Here is a 21,838-nt window from a genome sequence, read left to right as displayed (position 1 = left end):
CATCGTATGCCAGTTAACAGTTTTACGTCTAATGCAGTGCCCAAGAAGGAAGAAATAAGAATACCTTCATGGGCTCAAATACAAATGGAGTGGAAAGAATAATTTCAAAAGTTCAGGGGAAAAAAAAATCAATTTCCTTCCCCCAAAGCTTTCACATCTATAAATACACTCACACAAATAGACCCAAGACCACTCTTCCTTATGAAAACACTACCTGTCTGGCATTTGCAAGATAAACCATAGTCGAGTCGCCATCTTGCTTTCAACCTCTGAAGCTCAAACAGTGCTCTCCAGTAGCTTCTCTCTTCTTAAATAATACCCATTTACCCCTGCGGATTATAGAAGTAATACATGTGCCTGGCAGAAAATTATGAAATTATAGTTGACTCTTGAACAACATGGGTTTGAACTGTGTGGGCCCACTGAACATGTGAATTTTTTTTTCAATAAATAAAGTACTATATTTTCCTAACATCTTTTTTTTCTATCTTACTCTATTGTAAGAACATAGTATGTAATCTGTGTAACATACAAAGTATGTGTTAACTGACTGTTCACCAGTGAGGCTTACAAGGGAGCAGGCTATCAGTAAAGCTTGGGGGCGGGGGGGGGGGGGGGGGGGAGTCAAAATGACATATGGCTTTTTGACTGTGTGAGGGCTTGGCGCCCCTCACCCTGGGTTGTTCAAGGGTCAAATGGTCACAGAAGGAAGCAAGATGGAGGCCAGCATCTTGATCTTTTGGCTGTTTGTGCTGATCAGCAAAGGAGTGGAACCGCGGGCACCGCAAGCAGGGCTGGCCGCCCTCACCGGCTGCAGGGACCCAAGCAGCAGGGTCGGGCAGGAGGGGCATCTCCATGCCTGGCCTGAGGAGCAGCCTCCGCTGTGTGCTCTTGAACCTAGCAGTTCCAGGGCCCGCCTCCTGATTCCCACACGCGCAGCCCTTTCACAGTTCTACAGCTTTCTGTCCATGCATGAAATCCCCTTCTAAAGAGATCTAGAACAGTGTGTTTTCCGTCCTTCACTCTGACTGCTTCCTCTCTCCCAAGAATGAGCTTTCAAGCTGCTCCCTGCCCTGTGTGTGGCCCGAGCCAGGCAGAGCGACTGGGGGGCTAAGCACTTCCTTGGGTTTGGCTCCCCGGTGACGGCAGCCTCAGACTCATGGGCCTCCTCCGGCGGCCCAAGGGCACAGGCGACCCACAGCTAGCTACTGATCAAGCCCGAGGCCTCCTCTTCCAGCCCAGCCGGGCTGTATCCTCCTCACCACGGACTCCGATGGCTCTTCCAGGCTAAGCATGGCGCTTCATGTTTCTCTTTATTAACAATTATCCATTAGATCTGCCATGGGGTGCAGCCCATAAGATCTGTGGACTCTGACTTCCCCAGGCCCCACCCTCCCACAGGAACCAGCTGCCACTCATAATCACAGCAACACCAAAGAGAGGTCAAGTCCAACATGGCCATCACTTTATGTTTCCACTGAAGACCAGCACAACTTGAGATGCTGCCTTCTGGCTTCATACCCATGCCACAGCAAGGCTTCTTTTTCCTTCTCATTGTAAAAATAAAAATGGAAATGAACAGAAGTAGTGGCTGTGTGTGGCCAAAATGCTCTATGTGGAAAGCACGCGTCTAGGTGATTCTCCTCCGCTTCGACTGGTGTCCCGAGGTCTGGGCTGGAGGCAGCGGGATGGATAGAGTGCCCAGTTTGTGACCCTCCTCCCCGCCAGCTGCTAGAGACACCCTTCTTTTAGAGATCTGCAGCCTCAGGGCTTTCGCCATCTCAATCATCCTAAGGAGCAAACACAGAACAAATGGGGGAGAGTGTCCTCAGTAGGCCTGACATGAGGGAGCAGCACATTCACGCTCCTGGCCACGAAGACAGAACCCCCAACGTGGCCACCAGGAGCAAAGCAGAGAAGGAAACAAGACCCAGAGCCATCAAAGGCAATTTCATTTTAATGTCTTGCCATCAGAAAATATCCATATAAGTAATGGAAAACCAGGCTATCTCGACACTATTAGTAACTCTGCTTACTTCTGATAACCAGCACTGGGCACTTGCTGGCATTTTGGTAGAAGCTGTACGGGCTCCAAGTATCTTATTGCTCTTTTATTTTCAAACTCACTGCCTGTGAGAATACCTTCTGTGGACAGCTCTCAGGATAACCCCTCCCGGGACTGCTAGAAGAATCCAGACAAGGGTATTCTCACAGGCTCTCTTGGAACACCAGCAGCAGCCTTGGATACCAGATGCCCCAAATCACCAACAAATGCCAACATATCCCACAGTTCACGATCCTGGAAGTTCTGCTCCCTACTTAGTCTGAATCTCTCCTAGCAATCCTGGAAAGGGCCCAAGACCACAATTCTGCCATCTCTCCCAGGACCCTCCAAGTCTGTCCCTGCTGCTCAGCAGGGCTGCTGGGTCACAGAAGTCCCCATGTGACATCCCTGACAAATGGCAGCCCCACCTTGCTTCCAACACCTCACCTGGCAACCCCTTCTATCTGACTCAGAGAAAGTTCTTTTTGTTAAGCTGAGATTGGGGTGTCTTACAACTTCCAGCCCTGGGCTCCACCCCTCACGACCATACAGACCCCCTCTCCCCAGTGACAGCAATTCCGAGACTGCTTGGTTACAAAGGGACAGAATGCTATGGGAAGGCTCAGGCTTGAAGCCCAACTATTTCCCATCTTGGTTGTGTGAGCCTGGGAAAGTCAATGACTTCTCTGAACTGAGGGTTCTCCTGTTGTTTTGTAGGGAAATCACTGAGATCATCACAGACTTAAAACTGTGCCTCACAGAGACAAGGCACTCCATGTCTGGTTGCTCATCCTTTTACTCACTCATGCACTGACAACTGTCCCCCGGTCCCAAGTCTCATCCATACTACGTGTCCCCAGTTGCCCCTTGATGGTGCGTCCTGCTTTCCAGCAGTACTAGAAATACATCAAGCACCCTGCAGGGAGCTTGTTATTCTGTGGTGCTCACCTTCTCTCACTGAGCTTCAAGTCTCTCTGTAACACGGTCAGGTCAATCTGGAAGTCGCTTATGTGCAAGGCAAGTATGATTACATATGCAGTGATCTTCGCCTTCATAGAATCCGAAATTAAGTTCCGGAGGCTACAAAAGCAATGGCAGTGAAGGAGAGACAGCATTAAACTAAGATGATTATTCCGAAAGCGAAATAAAAACATCCAGGCCTGTTCTCATGCACACTCAATGTCTTCCCATCTTGGGGAGAAGAAAAGAAAGATGAGCACCATTCCTGGTCCTGTCAAGGTGCCCACACCTTCACACACAGTGGAGAAGTGAGCCAACCTCAGTGTTCCCTCCAAGTGGGTCAGAGAAACCCACACGTATACTTTCCCCAGGCCCAGTTTGAGCCTCGCAAACACAAGGACCCTCCGGGCCTGTCTGGGCTGCTGGGAGACCAGTCATCCCAAACCCAGTTGCTGAGGATGTTTCCAAGCACACTCAGAGCAGGAAACAGTCCAAGCAAAGGGCAAGAACGGCGGCCAGATGTGCCGCTGGGGGTCCTCTCCCCAAGCCCCTACGCTGGCCTGCCCTTTCCTGCTACACCGCCTTCCCTCGGCACACTGGCTCGGTGGGCTATGAGGAGGGGTTCCTGGAAAGAAGTCTCCATGGCAGGACTTCCCAGAGCCTCTAATGGGAGCTTCTCCAAGGGGGACAGAGCATGTAATATACAGGGTTTTCTCAACTGACTTGACCCCAGGCCCCTGCAAAGGGCCGTGAGTGCTCTCCTCAGAGGTGTCTGCGGACATGGAAGCCAATCCATGCTCTAGTCCCACCCTCCCTGCCCGCTTTCTCCTTTATAGGCAGAAGCCCCGAAGTCAGTCTCCGACCTGCCGTTGTTGTAGGTCAAGCAGGTGAAATGCTTCAGCAGTTTGGTGTTGATGATGTGGGGGACTCCAGGCCCCAGGGCACCTGCAACACAAAGGTGAGTTTGCTCATTTTGTTTCCAAACCCTTGGACCACACCTCCTCCGTGAGCTGGGACAAGAGGCCAACAGCTGTGCCACAAGAACAGAACCATGTGGTAAGAGAAGCAGGGGCCCGTGAAACAGGAGAGCCACTTCCCGATGCAAGCACGCTCGGGGGTGCTTCAGCCTGCAGGCCGCACGCCCCCGAGAGACGTCTGTGATGGGGCAGCGGTGAGAAGGAAAAACAGACTCCAATGAGGCCTAAAGCAGCAGAATTTGTAAGATGCAACACAGATTGTGGCGAAAGCCCAGGGAGAGGGAAAGGAGGGGAGCCTGGAATGTGAAAATGAGCAGCAAGCAAGTAATGACAACATTCAGACTCCCGGGAGCTCAAGCACCGTAACAAGACGGCACCACCTTGTGCCTAAAACCACAGGTGGGTTTCCAACTGCAGGAAGATAGGAGTGCAAGGCAACCCCCCTCCCCCCACCCGTGGCCCTCGCTGTAGGTGACACGGGTTACCAGGGGAAATGGACTCTCTTCTTTCTCAGTGGGAGATAAGCTGACACAACATAGCCCTGCCACCAGCCTTCACGTGAGCAAGGCCGATTTTTCTCCACACAGGACTGATGTTTGTCCGACCGTCCCTTAAAATTTTCATTTGATTTGACTGGATACTACATTTTGCCCAATGCAGAAGAGAAGCAGTGAATGTTAGCTCTGAACAAGCGTACGACGCGGCCTGTCCCCACTTTCAGATGGGGACAGGGCTGGGCCGATCCCTTCGGCATGTCGGCGGCGCCTACAGGAACCCCACTGTTACACGGAAATAAAGATCTAGACAAGTACATGCATTTTCTTCTCTCATTAGAGCTGGCCTAAGAGACAAATAACAGGCTGGAAATAACTAGAATAAAATGTCTATCATGGACTTACTTTTCCGCTTAATCACTTTCTGTGCTCGAAATTTGATGAGTGTGTCCAGAAACCATATGCATCGGGCCTGGCGGTCTCGGCTCTCCTCATCTGATGGCAAAGACTTCAACGCTTCTATGACAAAGGAGCAGTGGCTAAAACGGGGGGGGGGGGCGGGGGGCAAGGGAGGAATGTGTAAGACCAACTCTGTCAGGAGCACTTCCCACTCTCACAATGAAAACAGTGGGCATCCCCCACAGCTGATACACACTAGCAGTCGAGGAAGGGCCATCCTAATGCTCCTCATAACACAGCGAGCACGCTTCAGAGCTAAGGCGCTAAAGGGCTAGTCAGTAAATATTTCGGGCTTTGTGGCCCATCTGGTCTCTGCTGCAGGTACCCAAAGCCGCCAAAGTACTGCGAGAGCAGCATTATAATACACAAACGACCGGCCGCGGCTGTGTTCACAGCTTCAGTCACAGGCAGCAGACCGGAGCTGCCACACAGGCCGCAGGCTGCCCCATCCTGACGCAGTGGTCTGGGGCACAGGCTCGTGGGTCAGACTGCCTGGGTCTGAACCCCCTCTCTGCCATTCAGTGGCCTGGGCAAGTTTCTATCTTCTATACGTCTCTGTACATCATCTTCACCTAAAAATTTAGGACAAAGATAGTAGCCTCCCCCTAGAGGTTTTCTCTGCATTAAATGAGCCAATGCGAGGAAAGTGTAGAAACAGGCACATGTAAGAGCTCCATCAGCGTCAGCTGTGATCTTTATGTACTGTGCCACCACCATGAGGAGCCCGGACTCACAGAGGTAGGAAGGCTCTTCAAGACCAACTTATACAGCAGCCTCGTTTTACAGATTAGAAAACTGAGGCTCAGAGAGGGGAAGATCACACAGCACCTCAGGCAGAGCTCAGGGCCTCAGTTCTCCAGACTCTCAGCCCAGAGCCCATTCCTGCACCTGCTGCAGGGCCACAAGTACATGAAGACAACCCAGAACCAAGAATAAGCTTTTCTGGAAACGTATCTTTGGAACAACAACAAAAAAAGCACTTTCAAAAATCAGGGAACCAACCTAGGGTTGGCAATTTTTTATTTTCTCAAGAGGAAATTATTTAAAAGAAAAAACTCAAAAGCAAGAAAATTCCACTATCATCATAAAAGAAAAGCTGATTTAAGGGCCAAAGGAGACAGGGGAGATAATCTGAGTTCTTTAAAATATACAGTACTTAAACACGTAAATTTAACTTTTTTTTAAAGATTTATTTTATTATTATTTTTTTATTTTTTCTATTTGTTTTAAAGATTTTATTTATTTATTTGACAGAGAGAGACACAGCGAGAGAGGGAACACAAGCAGGGGGAGTGGGAGAGGGAGAAGCAGGCTTCCTGCCGAGCAGGGAGCCCGATGCAGGGCTCGATCCCAGGACCCTGGGATCATGACCTGAGCCGAAGGCAGACGCCCAATGACTGAGCCACCCAGGTGCCCCAGATTTATTTATTTTAGAGAGAAAGCATGCGCATGAGCAGAGGGAGGGGCAGAGGGAGAGAGAGGGAGAGAAGCAGACTCCCTGAGTGTGGAGCCCGAAGCGGGGCTCAACCTCGGGACCCTGAGATCATAACCTGAGCGGAAATCAAGAGTCAGACCCTTAACCGACTGAGCTCCCCAGGTGCCCCATAAATTTAACTTTGTGTATAAAAGCTCACTCAGCACACCATCACCCCCACTGGCACCTACTCGCAGGCTAGCACCTGGGCCCCACCAGGGACAATCACTATCAGCATAACACTGGGAACACGGGCCAGCCCCGGTTCCAAGCCCCCAACCACAAGGCCTCACCACCCTCTGCTCAGTCACAGGCTCCATGCAGAGGCCACCTCTCTCTCCCTTGACTGCCACCCACAGCCTTGGGACAAGAGGCCTGAAAGCCCAAACATTTTTTCTTCTTTTTTTTTTTTAAAGATTTTATTTATTTGACAGAGAGAGACACAGTGAGAGAGGGAACACAAGCAGGGGGAGTGGGAGAGGGAGAAGCAGGCTTCCCGCCGAGCAGGGAGCCCGATGCCGGGCTCGATCCCAGGGCCCTGGGATCATGACCTGAGCCGAAGGCAGACGCTTAACGACTGAGCCACCCAGGCGCCCCAAGCCCAAACATTTTCAAGAAAACACTGGCTTGTTCATGTTCAAATGTTGAAAAGACATGCCCTCACCGACGGACACCCCTTAAGGTCCACTTCGTGTCTGACTACTGTCGTGTTCTGACATCACTGCCCCAGACACTCCATCTACCCAAGGGGTGGGGGGGTGGGGGGGTACCTGTTCTCTTCAATCATCTTCAGTATTTCCTCTGATGAGACATTCCTGAAAGCTTCGGATGGGCTCTGAAGAGCTTCATACTCTGCAGTGGAGAGAACTAGTGACAGGTCAAGAACATAATCTGGCCAAAATGGAAACATCCAACTAGCTCGCTCATCTCAGAGTAGCCCCATGTTAGAGATGGGAAAACTGAGGCCCAGATGGGGGAAGATCACACAGAATGTATACACTGGGGCTGAGTGCAGGGACTCGGTTCTCCAGACTCCCAGCCCAGAGCCCATTCCCTGCCAAGGCTTTTCTGCCTCCTCAGCTTATCACAAAGCTACTACAGGCATTTTCCCTCTGACTAGACCCACAAGTAGGGAAATTCCACGCTCTACTTATTACAAATCAGTCTGCCCTAGACTTAGGGCTGACTTAAAAGTCTTATTTGACTACTCATAGTGACCCCCCACAGGGCTGCGCTTGAGGGCACGTGGCACTTGGCTGAGGAATGGGCTTGCGGCTCAGGGGCTGAGGGCCGCTCCCTCAGCCAGTGAGGAAGCCTAGCTGACCTCCCAGCAACAGCGCCGGGGCAAGTGCAGAGGTCCTGCTGTAGCTTCTGTGAGCATCATGGGACCAGCAACATCCTCAGAGAGCCTGTCTGCCCACTCATGTATGCATCTCCCAACTTGTGAAATAAAGCAGTATTTCTACTGCAACAAGGATACGGTCTTCAAATTTATACACGTCTTCAGGCTTGGCTGCATCAGCGTGGCAGGGAGGAAGGTAGAGGGAGTCATCTTGCAGGTCATCATGGATGGCGTCATTGACCAGAGCTTTTCAATAAAGGAAGAGACGGGGTCGGTATCATCCTGTTTGGGTTCAGGTTCCCCAATACTCTGCAACTCATGCACTCAAGATTAATTGGTCCAAAAACTCCTAATCTGAATGCTTCAGCCAATGCAGGCTGACCAGGCTGATGGGTCCAGGCCGATGTCCACTCACGACACAAACCTAACCAGGCACTGGAGAAGGTGCACGCAGCGTGGTCCCCTCAAGTAACCCGACAGTAGTTGGGTGGGACAGGTGTGCTAATAAATATTTACCATACAAGAGAAGCTAAAAGTGAGGAAGAGAGCCTTTCATAGCTTAACTTCCAGAAAACTTCTCCACAGTGAGTAAAAACAAAAAACTTGGGGCGCCTGGGTGGCTCAGTTGTTAAATGTCTGCCGGCTCAGGTCATGATCCCAGAGTCCTGGGATCAAGTCCCGCGTCGGGCTCCCTGCTCAGCATGAAGCCTGCTTCTCCCTCTCCCACTCTCCCTGCGTGTGTTCCCTCTCTAGCTGTCTCTGTCAAATAAATAAATAAAACCTTAAAAAAAAAAATCAGAATATAAAACTGTGAACAACCCAACAAGAAAAACAACATAAGAATTAAGAAAGCAGGGCGCCTGGGTGGCTCAGTTGGCTAAGCGACTGCCTTCAGCTCAGGTCATGATCCTGGAGTCCCGGGATCGAGTCCCGCATCGGGCTCCCTGCTCAGCAGGGAGTCTGCTTCTCCCTCTGACCCTCCCCCTCTCCTGCTCTCTGTCTCTCATTCTCTCTCAAATAAATAAATAAAATCTTTAAAAAAAAAAAAAAGAATTAAGAAAGCATATAGATGTGGACAGAGAGGAACACAGGAACATTCTAATAGTTCATCTGGTAAAATGATAGGAAATGAGTGAATTCTTTTTCTTTTAAGGTTTTTTTTTTAAGTTTTATTTTATTTATTTGAGAGAGAGAGAGAGAGAGCAAGCATGGGTGGGGGAAAGGGCAGAGGGAGAAGCAGACTTCCTGCTGAGCAGGGAGCCCAATGTGGGGCTCGATCCCAGGACCCTGAGATCATAATGAGCCTAAATCATGAGTCCGACACCTGACCAACTGAGCCACGCAGGCGCCCCTTTTTCTTTTCTTTTTAAATGTCCTTTGACAGCTGAGAGTAAACTGAACAAAAAAATTCAAAAATTTACTTATGCTTTCAAATAAATGGAGACACATATTTCTCTGTTCCTGGATAAGAAAACAATATTGTAAAGAAGATGTTGATTCTCTCCATTTTATTCTCAATGGGATTTTGAGGGAATTTCACAAAACAATTCTTAGGATCACCTGGGAAAAAAAGGCATGCTACTCTAACCAATGTTTGTGAAAAATAAGGAGGGAAGGAGGAATTTGCCCCATCAGAAAATAAGCTGGATGATGAGGCTACTGAAATCCAAAGAGCCTAGTGCTGCCACAGGAACAGAATGGACAACTGACCAGAAGACAGAGGAGAGAGAAGGAGGACTTTTTAAATCATCTTCTACAAAAAAAAGGATGGAGCTGGGGACAGCTGGCTAATCCTTTGGAAAATATAAAATTAGTCTGTACCATATGCCAAAAAAAAAATCTTCATTAAGATTTAAATATAAAAAGTAAAATTGTGAAAATACTGAAAGAAAGCACAGGAAAATATTTATATAATCATAGGGTTTGAAAAGATTTTCTAAAAATTACTAAAATCCCATTTTATTTTTTTAATTTACTTACTTATTTTTAGGTAGGCTCCACCCCCAGCATGGAGCCTAATGGGCGGCTTGAACTCAGGACCCTGAGATCAAGACCTGAGCTGAGATCAGGAGTCGGACACTTAACCAACTGAGCTACCCAGGCGTCCCTAAAAATCCCATTTTAATAGAAAAACTGCTCTTATGTAAACTTTCTCTTATGTTCTTATAATGCATTTTAGCATTAAACACGTTTTTAAATAATACAATTAAATGCTCAAGGTGCTGCTGAGTTTAAGAAGAGAAAAAGGTCCGCTGATCCCAAAGTGAAGCACTGTCCCTAGAGGTTCAGTTCATCATCATCACAGCAGGTTTCTTGCCCCAAACCTCCTTGTGACCCCCAGAGACTGAGGGCCTCTCCCTCTGCGCCCCGCCAGCTGGAACCCTGGCGGCCAGGACACGGCACACACACACCCGTCCACACGCCGGTCTCCTCTACTTGACTGGGAGCTCCCTGAGGGCAGACGTGTCTTACTGTTTCCAGACTCTGTTCCCCAAGGAGGCACTCAGTGAGAGGAAGGAATCCAGCCCTGATGCCCTTTACTTCCATCTGTGGGGCAGGTAAAAGATCTCAAGAGAAGAGGGAGCCGTGTCTATGAGCAGACTCTTACCCCAAGTCCCAGCTGCTTACCAGTCACACCCTTTGCATCAATAATATTCTCTGCAGCTTTAGCTACTGCACAATTCAGAGATTCACTGCCAACTCTGTTCATTCTTCTGGAGTTCAAAGCCCGCTTCTGTTTGGTGGTTCCAAAGGCTTCGATGCAAGAATCCATCTGTGCAGAGACAAATCTGGTTTGTCTAGGGATAGGCTGGGCACTACTACTCCTAGCTGTGGGACTTGGGGAAACTCGCAGCCTTTCTGAGCCAGGATTACCTCACCTGTAAACTGGGCTGAATCATACTTCTCTATCTCACAGGCTTGTTGTAGTAACGGATCTGAAGGACTCACTTTGTAAACTGTCATGGGCTGTTTACAAATCAGTGGTGTCCCCGTTTGCACAGTGAAAAGCCTGAACTAGAAAGAGGATTGGTAAATCCAGCACACAGCCTACCATTTTCCAGCCCTACACCCGCAGCAGACGTCGCTAATCCCTCACGCTCTCCCACTGAGCCTGAAGACGGCCTCACGCCGTTCTCAATACAGTGCCCAGCCAGTGCTGAAGACTCAATCGATTTGCCATCTGGGGTGAGATGAGCTTTGTAGGAACCGCCTACACTGAAAATCCTAAAGTTTACTTTGTTTTAATGTGAGAGCTTCCAGGCTACAACCAATATTTTCTGAAACTTGCATTAAATCCAAAACCACCTGTTATGCTACACCTATGTCAGCCCAGAGAACCAGCTCCAAACACCGGCACGGAGCTGTGTCTAGCTGCCCCGGACGGGAGGACGGCACCGTGTGAGGCCGAGAAGCCTCTCGCAGGTAGACTGTCCGGGGAACCACAGACTGAATGAGCTGGGAGCAGCCGTGTGTTCAGCCGGCTCATTTTACTAATGGAGAAATGCAAAGGCTAGAAGAAACCTGCTTCAGGTCCCATGTCTCAGTTTGGTCACACTTACCTTCTCTCTAAAAGTTTTGGTCTCACTCTCTTGTATCGATTCACTCTCAATTGATTCATCTATCAAAACACAAAACAAGCAAAAACAGAGAAGGGGGGAGAAAAGCAAGCTGTGAGGCCCACAGGTTTTAAGAGTGATTAATATTTATTTCAGGGTTAATCTAAGAAAAACAGATTTCTTTACTACAGGACTTCCCAGAGTTTAACATCATGGATCCTGTGAACATTTAGTCTGTGGCTTTAGTATACAGTTAGAGGATACGGAGAATAAATAAGGAGTCAAACGAAGGGGTCATCGGGTCCAACCTCTTCATTTTACAAATAAGGAAAAAGCCTCCCAAAGAAATGATGTGCCCCAGGTCAGTTCACCAGGCAGTGGCCGAGATGTGACTAGAAGCCAAGACCTCAGCTCTTTCCAGTAAATAGTTTTGCCCTCCTTATAAAAGACCTAAAGGCAGGCATAAATGTGAGGTATGTGTTACTTACATGAAGCTCTCTAATCTCCCATAAAGTATTCATATAGGGGCAGTACAATCTAGTGGACAGGAACATAAGCTCTAGAGTGACCTTGTCTGAGTTTCACTCCCAGCTCCTATACATATATGAGATGAGATATATATAACATAATAACTCAACATAACTAATATAATTTAATATAAGTTATGTTAACATTACTTATATAATTATAAGTGATAATATAATTATATATTAATATAATTATAATATAATTTATAATTATATATTAGTATAATTGTATAACTTATATCGTATATTATATTATAATATACATCTATATCAGCAGTATGTCCCCGTCAAAGTCTGTGCCAGTTTTGTCACTGATAAAACCACCAGAGGGTTGTTACATGAAGTAAATGATGTTGTGCGTTAAAAGAGCTTAGAACGGTGCCTAGCACATAGTAAGGAATCAATAAATGTTGCATGTGCGTGCATGTATAAATATATATATGCTGGCTAGAATAAACCATTACTTACAAATTTTTTACATGTAAAAACAAAAATTTGTTTAATCAACAGATTAATGAACAATTTCCTTTGCCTCCTTAGAAGTCAGAAAACCATTTGGAGGATAATTTTTTTTTTTTTTAAAGATTTTATTTATTTGAGAGAGAAAGCACGAGCAGGGGGAGGGGCAGGGGGAGAAGCAGGCTCCCCGCTGAGCAGGGAGCCCCAAGTGGGACTTGATCCCAGGACGCTGGGATCATGACCTGAGCTGAAGGCAGATGCTTAACTGACTGAGCCACCCAGGTGCCCCCAAATACAACTACATTTAAATTATCCTCCAAATGCTGGGTGCCTGGGTGGCTCAGTCAGTTAAGCGTCTGCCTTCAGCTCAGGTCATGATCCCAGAGTCCTGGGATCGAGCCCCAAATGGGCTCTCCGCTAGGCGGGAAGCCTGCTTCTCCCTCTCCAACTCCCCCTGCTTGTGTTCCCTCTCTCGCTGTCTCTCTGTCAAATAAATAAATAAAATCTTTAAACATAGTTGTATTTGTTCACAAAGCAAGGAATTCTTAACCTATAGACTCTGTACCCCTAGGAAAGTCACAGATAGGTTTCAGGACTCAAGAGCCCTTTACAATCATATGCAAAATCTCATATATATTCTTGTATATTACGTACGTTTCTGGGAAGTAGGTCCAGGTCCTTCAGATTCTTAAAAGGACTGGCACCACTGCTCTGAGGGAATCAAGCTGCACTACTGCCTCGGAAGGTATGAGGCAGATCCACCAAGATCCTAACAATCCTTCCTCATCTATACCCTCCCCCACTGTGGTTCTCCGTATTTAAGATTTAGGGAACAGGAGCCCCTTGAGTCTGACCCTCTCACCTATCATTCTGGAAGATCCCACTCTAGCCTTGAGCATTCTAAGATGCCAACACAGAGAAGCAGTACAAGCTCTCCCACTGGATTAGGGAAAAAATGGATCCCCTCCTAAATTAGAAAAGTGTAGAGACTTCTCCTCAACATGAAAATTACTGTCCGACCCATCAGTAACTCCCATCACCTGCCAGAGACCCTAAAACCTTTACTCCAACTAGAACAACGAAGAGTTAAGAAAGACCTCTGAATGAAAAAAATATCAGACGTGCCCTCCAATATTCTGCTCTGATCACTGTTCAAGTGGCTTTAACTAAGACTATTTTCTTTTTTATTATTATTCATTAAAATATTTATTGAGCAGCTAGGGAGATACAAAAGTGATTAAAACATCATCAAAGAGGTGAGGCAAATGCACACATCACAGAAAGCCAAGTGTCAGGGGCCACTGAATCACAGCAGCCAAAAGACAAGTGCTTTAGGAGATCAAGAATGAGAATGCTTCCAGAAGACTATTTTCTGACCTCAAATCTGTAAACACTCTAGGGACAGGACCTATGTCTGGTTTGCTGTATCTCCAACCCCTAACTTGTGCCTGGAGCATAGGAGGGCATCAATAAATATTTGCAGGAAGACGCCCTTTCAAAAATAACGACAAAATGTGTTTTACAAATCCAAAACCAACTCATCCAACAAGCCTAAAACATGCAGTGTTTTTGTGAGCCTTCATAACAGGGCCCTACCTGAAAACAGGGGCTGCATGTTGAACAACTCAGCATCATACACCTCCATCTGGCCAGAGGTCTTGTTCAGAATTCCCACAAAATGCCTGAATAAAGGAGGAATAATACCAATGACAACAGATTATTCAAAACATATTGTTTATACAACTTCCTTTTTCCTGCTTAAAAGTTCTCACTGGCCCTTCTGCCCCAATACACTTGAGGAACACAACATTGGCTGCTGAGTAACAGTAATCCCCTACAGCAGCCATTCTTAGCATAAGAGGGAAAGGAGGGAAGGAGGGAGGGAGTTCATGAGGTAGCTCTGGAAGGAAAAAAAAAAAAGCTACCAGGTGATTCTGGTAGCCAATTACATTTGTGCTTACTGCCCTAGTAGTGGGAAACCCTTTGGGGATATAAGAGTCTAGAATTACACTAGCATTTATTGCACACATAAATTTTATGGAGGCAAAGACAAGTAAAACTGTGGGAATTATGGGGAGAAGACCAGTCTGAACTAGAGAACTAGAGAACTTCATAAAGGCAGGCCGCGGTGTTAACAGTTTTAAGCATATAAAATTAATCTGACGTCTATCAGGGTGGTACCATGGGGGCTTTGAAAGGGCCTTTTTTGTGGTTCACTGTTAGATACTATCAGAGGAACACTGTCTGCATTCTGCCAGCGCCCGACAGTTACTCAGGCTGTTCCCGTGGACAGTCCTCATCGCACCGAGGGGGAGCCTGGGGGTTAGTGAAGGGCAGAGTTGCCAAAGCCAGTTGATCAATGGTAGAGCTGTATGGAAACCCGGGAGCTTCTGACACTACCCAATCCTTTTCTTGTTCCAGCAGAAACTTCTGGCAAGCTTTGGCCTATTGATCACACACTCCAAGTAAGTGGAGAAGGCCACCTTTTGGGAACAAGACAGTTATAAAGAATATTGCAAAGTAATGAAGGTGATCAGAAGGTACTTTCAGTTACAAAATAAGTAAGCCCTGGGCATGTAATGTGCAGCATGGTGACTGTAGTTAACAATACTGTGTATTTGAAAGTTGCTAAGAGAGTAAATCTTAAAAGTTCTCACCACAAGAAAAAAATTGTAACTCTGTGTGGTAATGGATGACTGCTTATTGTGGTGACCGTTTTGCAACATATACAAATATTTATCTAATGGTTATGCTGTACACCTGAAACTAATGTCATGTCATATCATATCTCAACTAAAAATTGTATTATTTAAGTAATCTCTACTCCCAATGTGGGGCTCAAACTCACAGCTACAAGATCAAGAGTCGCATGCCTCACTGAATGAGCTAGCCAGGCGCCCCTAAAAAATTATCTTAAAGAAAATTACAAATAAATGAGGTTTTAGGAAATCCAACAAATGTAACTCATTTTTTTCTTTTCCGGCATGTCCACATGCTGGTGTGAGGGTCCCTGGATCTGGGAACACAGGGACATGGTAAACCTCTCCAGATTTCCCCTACTGCCCCTAAAATAAAGACCAAAAACAGCAGTGCCAGGCTCACCATCACTATCCTCCCCTTCTCGCATCCCTTCCCCTACCCCTACCTGCACAGAGTGTTGCATTTGAGAGCTCCGGTCCCAAAATTGTTTCCCACATAGGAAAGTCTGTCTGTTTCAGCTGCCTAAAATGTAAAGGGAAAAAGCACCACTACAACCAATGTTGAAACGTATTAAGCATCTTGACCCCCTTTCCCACATTTGCAAAAGCTTTAGAATCCAAACCGCAGTGGATTAGAACTAGAGAACCTCTGGGAGATGATCCAGCCCCACTATCCAAGTGAATCCACGGTGTCCCTGGGAGAAAGGCAAGAGGACTTTTGAAAGGGAAGCCCCAGATAGTGCCAGCTTCTAGCTGGTCTGAAAAGTTCTTGGGGGAGCTGCACCACAGGCCTTGGGAGACAGGTCCTGGGCTCCCAGCACTTAGAGGCATGCAATAAAATGGTTCTGCCAGCAACCTTCAGGAAGGGCCCAAAGTCCAAGCCCTTCCTGAACTTCTTCGCCCATCTCTCCCATGACTACTCCTTATATGCTGGCAGGACTATGGAAAGGGCTTATTCACTCCTCAATCACAGCCAAGCTTTTCCTGCTTCCCTATGTTTGTCCCTGCTATCCTCTTCACTTGGAATATGAAACCTCAGCTGTCAAACTGTCCTCCATCCTTCAGAGCTCAGCTTGGCCAGCCGCACCCTCCCCCAGGAAGGCCTTCTGGCAAGAAGAGACTTCTCTGACTGAGCTCGCTCTCCCTCCCTCAGGCTCTGAGCTTGTCCGCTTGTATGAGTTACTGAACTCAAAACACCAGTTCTCACCTCTCTAAAGCAGTGGTTCTCAACCTGGCAAATCCCCTCGGGGGACATGTGGGAATGTCTGACATTCTGGGTGTCACAAAGAGGAGGTGCTACTGATATCTAGTGATTAGGGACCGGGGAAGCTGCTGAACATCCTGCGATGCACCGGTCTGGCCCACAACAAAGAATTATCTGGGTCAGAATGTCAGTAGTGCTGAGGCTGAGAAACCCTGCTCTAGAGTAGGAGCTCCCTCAGCGTGGGGCCAGGTCCGATTTAGCTGTTTCCCTTGCAGCTTACAACACCGGGCCACAGTGGGTGCTCAATAAACACTTGCTGAATGAACAAATCAAGGAAAGGCCATCACGTCACCAAAAGTACATAACTGAATGGAGCCTGTCCCCATACCCCAACCTGCTGGGACTCACAGGAGTTCTTCAAAGGCTCATTTGCTATCTCCCTTTTCTCCTCTCCCTCCCGCATCCACCCACACCCAAGGGCCTCTAAGGCCTCCAGAGACCTGCAAAGTGGAGGCAACTGGCCACTGCGGCACTTACTAGGATCCGCTGACTCTTCTTCCTGGGGTTTGTGGAGTCATTGCTCTTGTACAAAGTAAAACGCATGTTGCCTGGATTCTGCAGCTTCCCATTGGAGAACTGGACTGTAAGATTGCAGCCCAAGAATGAGATGAGAGTAGAAGGACCCACAGTGTATGGCAGGGAAGAACTGGACTGTTCGTTGGGAGGGAGTGATTAAAGGAATGGGAATGGTAAGGAAGCCCAGGTCCTGACCTAAAGGGGGACTGAAGGAGGTCCTGGTCCAGTTGGGAAGAGGAGATGGGGAAGTGAGGGCAGTGCTGGGGAGGGCTGCAACAGAAGGAAATAACTAGGGGAATAGAGCTGAGGCCCAGCCCAGACCTAGAGAGACGGGGAATCTCTACCCGGTGGAGAGAAGCGGGGCAGGCGTGAGTGGGTGAGGTCATGGATGACCGGTACAGCCCTGGGGGGAAGGGTGCCTGGGACGTCCTCATCCAGCTGGGAAGTGGTGACAGCAAGATGGTGGGATGATGACAAAGGCACCCTGGCCAAGCCCCAAGTAGTGGAGGAGACTGGAGGGGGTCTTGGCCCAGCTGGGAAAGGGGCCCGACAGGGGCAGGAGGACTGTAGAGGCATACAAACGGAACGAAGGGGAGGGAGCTACGGGGAACTCTGCTCCGGTTCCGCAGTCTTTACCCAGTACTGCTCTCTGGCTCTCGTCGGGCTCCCCACAGTACAGCCACCTCGCACTCGGCAACACCTCCGCCGCCATCTCGCCAGTCCGGACACCAAGGTTAAGAGTTCAGAGAAACCCGGCCCCGGCAGCGTGAGCAGTCCACACGCGGTGTCGGAGCTGCGGGGCGGAAGAGGCGTGGCCTCACCGGCACCGCCTCGCGCGTGCGGAGACGGCGTGGCTCCGCCCCACCCGACACCGCCCCCTATTCGCTCTTCCCCTGAGGGCGGAGGCGTGCCATCCCCGCCCACTCTTCGCCCCGCCCCTCCGCTTGGAGAGGCGGGGCTTCCGCCCACTCGGGACCACGGTCCTCTCCTCCGAGGCGCGGCACTCCGCCTGCACCTAAAGGGTTGTGTGGGACCAGGGCAGCTACCACAGCAGAAGGGCCAAAGCAGGACCTTTAAACGTGGACTCAAAGGAGGGTATTTTTGAAGGACAAGAACTCAAGTCGTCTCATCTCTGTTATCCACATTGCCTTCTTTCAAGACTCAACAAATGACGTCACCAATTGTCCCAATAAAGTTTTTATAGCAGAAAGAACCTGTTCCAAAACACAGGTTGTGTTTAGTTTTCATCGCTCTTCGGTTTCCTTCAAACCAGAACAGTTCCTCACTCTATTAGTTTAAAATTTTAAAGATTATAGGCCAGTTGTTTTGTAGAATGTCCCTCTGGATTTGTCTAACGTTTCCAAGTGATTAGTTTCAGGTTATGGGTCTTTGGCAGGAATATCACAGATATGATGCTCATTGTATCCTAGTAGGTGTACTGGTTATAGTAACTTTGACCACTTACATGCCTTACAGTTTTCTCAGCTGTAAAGTTACTCTTTTCCCTTTGTACCTTCCCCTTATTTTGTGGGCAGGTACTTAGAAACTAAACATTCTGTTCATCACACTAACAATTTATTCATTTATTTATATCACCCTAGGCTTGTAGATCCCTATTTTATTCAATAGATTAGAATCTGCTACTATCACTTATTTTCAAGTTCAAGTTTTATCAGATTGAGCCAGTGGGAACCCCATTAAGCTGGTTTCTGGGTTCTTTTAACATATCTACATCATTTTTTGGAACATGTCCTTACTTTCGGGCACAAGATAGTTCAGCTCGACTTGGAGTTTCCCTGCCCCAACCCTCGAATCACCCATTTCTCCAAGAAGTTCTGGTTTCTCTTGGTAGAGGATGGTATTTAAAAACAACAAGATCTGTGTAGTAGGTAGGGACTGCTTTGGGGATGCCATGGCTCCCAGGCCTGAATGAACTGAGTTAGGGAATACATGTAAGTAAACACACTTTTACAACTAACAGTGATTTATTTCTAAATCCAGGATTTCTAAATCCATTTATTTCTAAAATTTAGTATTTCTAAATCCACATTGAAATCCATGAGATCATACTGACCTCTAATTCCAATTGAGCACCACAGGGTTTATTCTGATTTTCTTTCCTCCCATATTTGTAACTTCCTTTGCTGACAGTGAGAAACCTGGCTTCCATTAGCCTTAATATACTTATTTGATCAGTCCTCCTGTAAGTAACACATCTCCCATCACTACCACCACCACCATCACCTGACATGGAGGCCTATTAGCCCATTCAGGCTCTAACACCTTAAACCAAGCCCTGGCCTTTACGTGAACACTGTATTAGTTTAGAGTTCTCCAGAGAAGCAGAACCAGTAGGAGATCTATTTATATATTTAGAGAGAGAGAGAGAGAGATTTGTTATTATGAGTAATTGGCTCACACAATTATGAAGGCTGAGAAGTTCCATAATTTGCCATGTGTACACTGGCAGGAAAGCTGGTGGTGTAAATCCGAAGGCCTGAGAACTAGGGAGGCCAATGGTGTAACTTCAAGCCCAATGACTGGAGGAGATGAGATGTCCCAACTCACAGATGGGGCAGGAAAAAAAATGGGAAAACTCCTTCTTCCTCCACCTTTTGTTCTATTCAGGACCTTGAGGGATTGGATGATGCTCATCCACATTGGTGAGGGCAGTCTACTTCACTGAGTCCACTAATTAAATTAAAAGCTAATTAAAATGCTAATCTCATCCACAAATACCCTCATAAACACACACAGAAATAATGTTTAATCTGGCACCTAGAAGCCAGTCAAGTTGACACATGAAATTAACCATCACAGATGCCCTCCTTACTCTGCTCAGACTCCGACAACCCTCACGAGGGTGTCCCCCTGCCCAGATGTCCTTCTCACCTTGCTTGGGCTCAGACAGTCTGTACCAGGCCACACTTTTCCACATGGATAACCTGCTCATCCTGCTTGGGCTCCAGCACCTGCCCTTGACCACTGCAGGCTCCCCTATTCCTCTGAGTGGAAAGCTACTTTGCTTGACCCCACTGAATGGCTTTGGGGTTGAGTTGTTCAGGGGGGAAAAAAGGAAAAAAGGGGAGGGGGGAAAGGAGCTTAATTGCCTACTTATTTACCTGTCTCCCCTATTGGAGACAGACTTACTTGAGGTTAACAATAAACAAGTTGGGAGTTAAGCAATAAACAGATTTATGTGGGGTTTTTTTTTTAAGATTTATTTATTTATTTGAGAGAAAAAGAGAGAGCACACAAGCAGGAGGGGCAGGAAGAAGGAGAGAGAATCTCAAGTAAATTCTGTGTTGAGCATAGAGCCAGACATGGGGCTCGATCCCATGACCCTGAGATCATGACACTGAGATCATGACCTGAGCCAAAACCAAGAGTCAGATGCCCAACCAACTGTGCCATCCAGGCACTCTGATTTATGGTTTTCTTTACTGCTCCATCTCCAGTTCCTGGAGCACTGCCTGGCACATAAGTAGATCCTCAATAAATGTTGAATGAATGAGTGACAGGGCAAGGAATGAATCTGAATCATCACTAATCCTAGGAACCTCAGGACTGGAGCTCAAAGATGCTTACTAATGGTGCTTAAAATTAACGGGTATTGGGTTTACACGGAGTAGATTCTCTATAAATGATTGGTTGAATGAAAACATCAGCAATTAAGTCAAAGTTAAAGGGTGACAAGACAGCATGGCTAAAAGGAGTCAATTGTAGTTCTTGAAAGGTGTCCTGACCCCTCCTGATATAGGGACATATATATGTATAGCCTTTCTACTCAAAGTGTGGCTTTTGGGCCAGCAGCATCAATGTTATCTGGAAACTCATTAGCAGTGCAGAATCTCCAGCCCTATCAGATCCTCTGAATCAGAATCTGCACTTGATAAGGTCCCTGAGTGATTAGTGTGCACTTCAAGGTTGAGAAGCACAGTCGTAAAAGATTGTTTCCCTTTTAGGCACATCTTTACCAGTCAGACAGAGTCTGTGAAAGTCCTGAGAATTGGCTGCTTTATGGCTGGGTGGAAGAATGAAGAAAGCACATATGGATTGAGAGCAAAGACTCCCAGAATTACAGCAGTTAAGAATTCAAAGTGACAGTGCTTCTATTTGAGGAAGCAAAGTGTTAATGGCAGGGTGACTGGGAAGAGGACTGTAGTATGCCCCTATGTTGTTTAATTATTTAACAATGATTCAAAACACATGTACACCATATATGTATAAATGCACGTGTATATAACTGGGATGAGGCAAGATGGAGGGAGCCATCTTCCGGCAGTGACCAAAATGCAAACACCTACAAAGGCCTCTTCTAAATTAGAATCAGGGGTAATCACAGGCTACATTTATCATAAAATGTTTGTTTATAAGCTTAGTTTGGAAATTCGGAGACTTCTGGAGTTCTCTCTTAGCTTCATTTTTCAGGAGAGGGAACCGATGTTTAGAGAGTAAGAAAGAATAAGGCTGGGGCGGGGTGCGCTGGTGGCGGGAGGCCGTCCTCTTTTCCTTGGGTGATATCTCCACCTGCTGGCCGTTCAGGATATGGCTAAGGAAGATCTGAAGCACTCGTAGCAACTCAGCGTGTACTCTCTCCCAAGCGTTTCTTCTGCCTCACCGTTTCTCTCCCTTTCTTCCACCTCTGCCTCTCTTTTTCCTTCCTTTCTTTTTCTGTTTGCCTCACTCTCCTGTTCTCCCTTCTGTCTTTCCTTTCTCTTCCCTCATATCCCTGATGCAGACTCCGCTTGTGTTCTGTAGACGTGGACAGCTCATTTCTTATGAGGCCGCCTTCAACGTGGATAGGTTTTTCCTTACACGAAGCTGAATCTACCTTCTTTTTTTTAAGATTTTATTTATTTATTTGACAGAGGAGACATAGCGAGAGAGGGAACACAAGCAGGGGGAGTGGGAGAGGGAGAAGCAGGCTTCCCGCAGAGCAGGGAGCCCGACGCAGGGCTCGATTCCAGGATGCTGGGATCATGACCTGAGCCGAAAACAGACGCTTAACGACTGAGCCACCCAGGCGCCCCTGAATCTACCTTCTGTAGCTTCCCCCTGCAATT

At 47.4% G+C, this 21,838-nt stretch overlaps 1 protein-coding gene across 1 annotated transcript; it reads right to left on the bottom strand.

Annotated features, from left to right (window-relative positions):
* Positions 1–1,443: 1,443 nt before the first annotated feature.
* Positions 1,444–17,603, bottom strand: POLR1E (RNA polymerase I subunit E). Its single transcript, XM_036100457.2, has 12 exons — positions 17,409–17,603; positions 16,734–16,837; positions 15,439–15,515; positions 13,890–13,975; positions 11,311–11,369; positions 10,379–10,523; positions 7,889–7,996; positions 7,179–7,275; positions 4,881–5,014; positions 3,868–3,949; positions 2,993–3,124; positions 1,444–1,790 (listed from the first exon to the last, which is right to left on the bottom strand). The coding sequence occupies exons 1-12, from the start codon at positions 17,482–17,484 to the stop codon at positions 1,631–1,633; spliced, it is 1,260 nt and encodes a 419-aa protein (XP_035956350.1). The 5' UTR covers positions 17,485–17,603; the 3' UTR covers positions 1,444–1,630.
* Between the last annotated feature and the right edge of the window lie 4,235 nt (positions 17,604–21,838).

The sequence above is a fragment of the Halichoerus grypus genome, chromosome 14, assembly GCF_964656455.1.
Source record: "Halichoerus grypus chromosome 14, mHalGry1.hap1.1, whole genome shotgun sequence".
Classification (NCBI taxonomy): domain Eukaryota; kingdom Metazoa; phylum Chordata; class Mammalia; order Carnivora; family Phocidae; genus Halichoerus; species Halichoerus grypus.
Note: the sequence above shows the minus strand (reverse complement) of the source record. Positions and strands in the feature narration are given on the sequence as shown.

Bases quoted from the DNA above. Each gene is read 5' to 3' on its own strand.
- POLR1E (XM_036100457.2), bottom strand. From the start codon at position 17,484: ATGGCGGCGGAGGTGTTGCCGAGTGCGAGGTGGCTGTACTGTGGGGAG. The intron at 16,838-17,408 runs GTAAAGACTGCG...GCAATCTTACAG, and splicing joins GAGCCAGAGAGCAGTACTGG to TCCAGTTCTCCAATGGGAAG. The intron at 10,524-11,310 runs GTAAGTGTGACC...GTCTCTGCACAG, and splicing joins CCAAAACTTTTAGAGAGAAG to ATGGATTCTTGCATCGAAGC.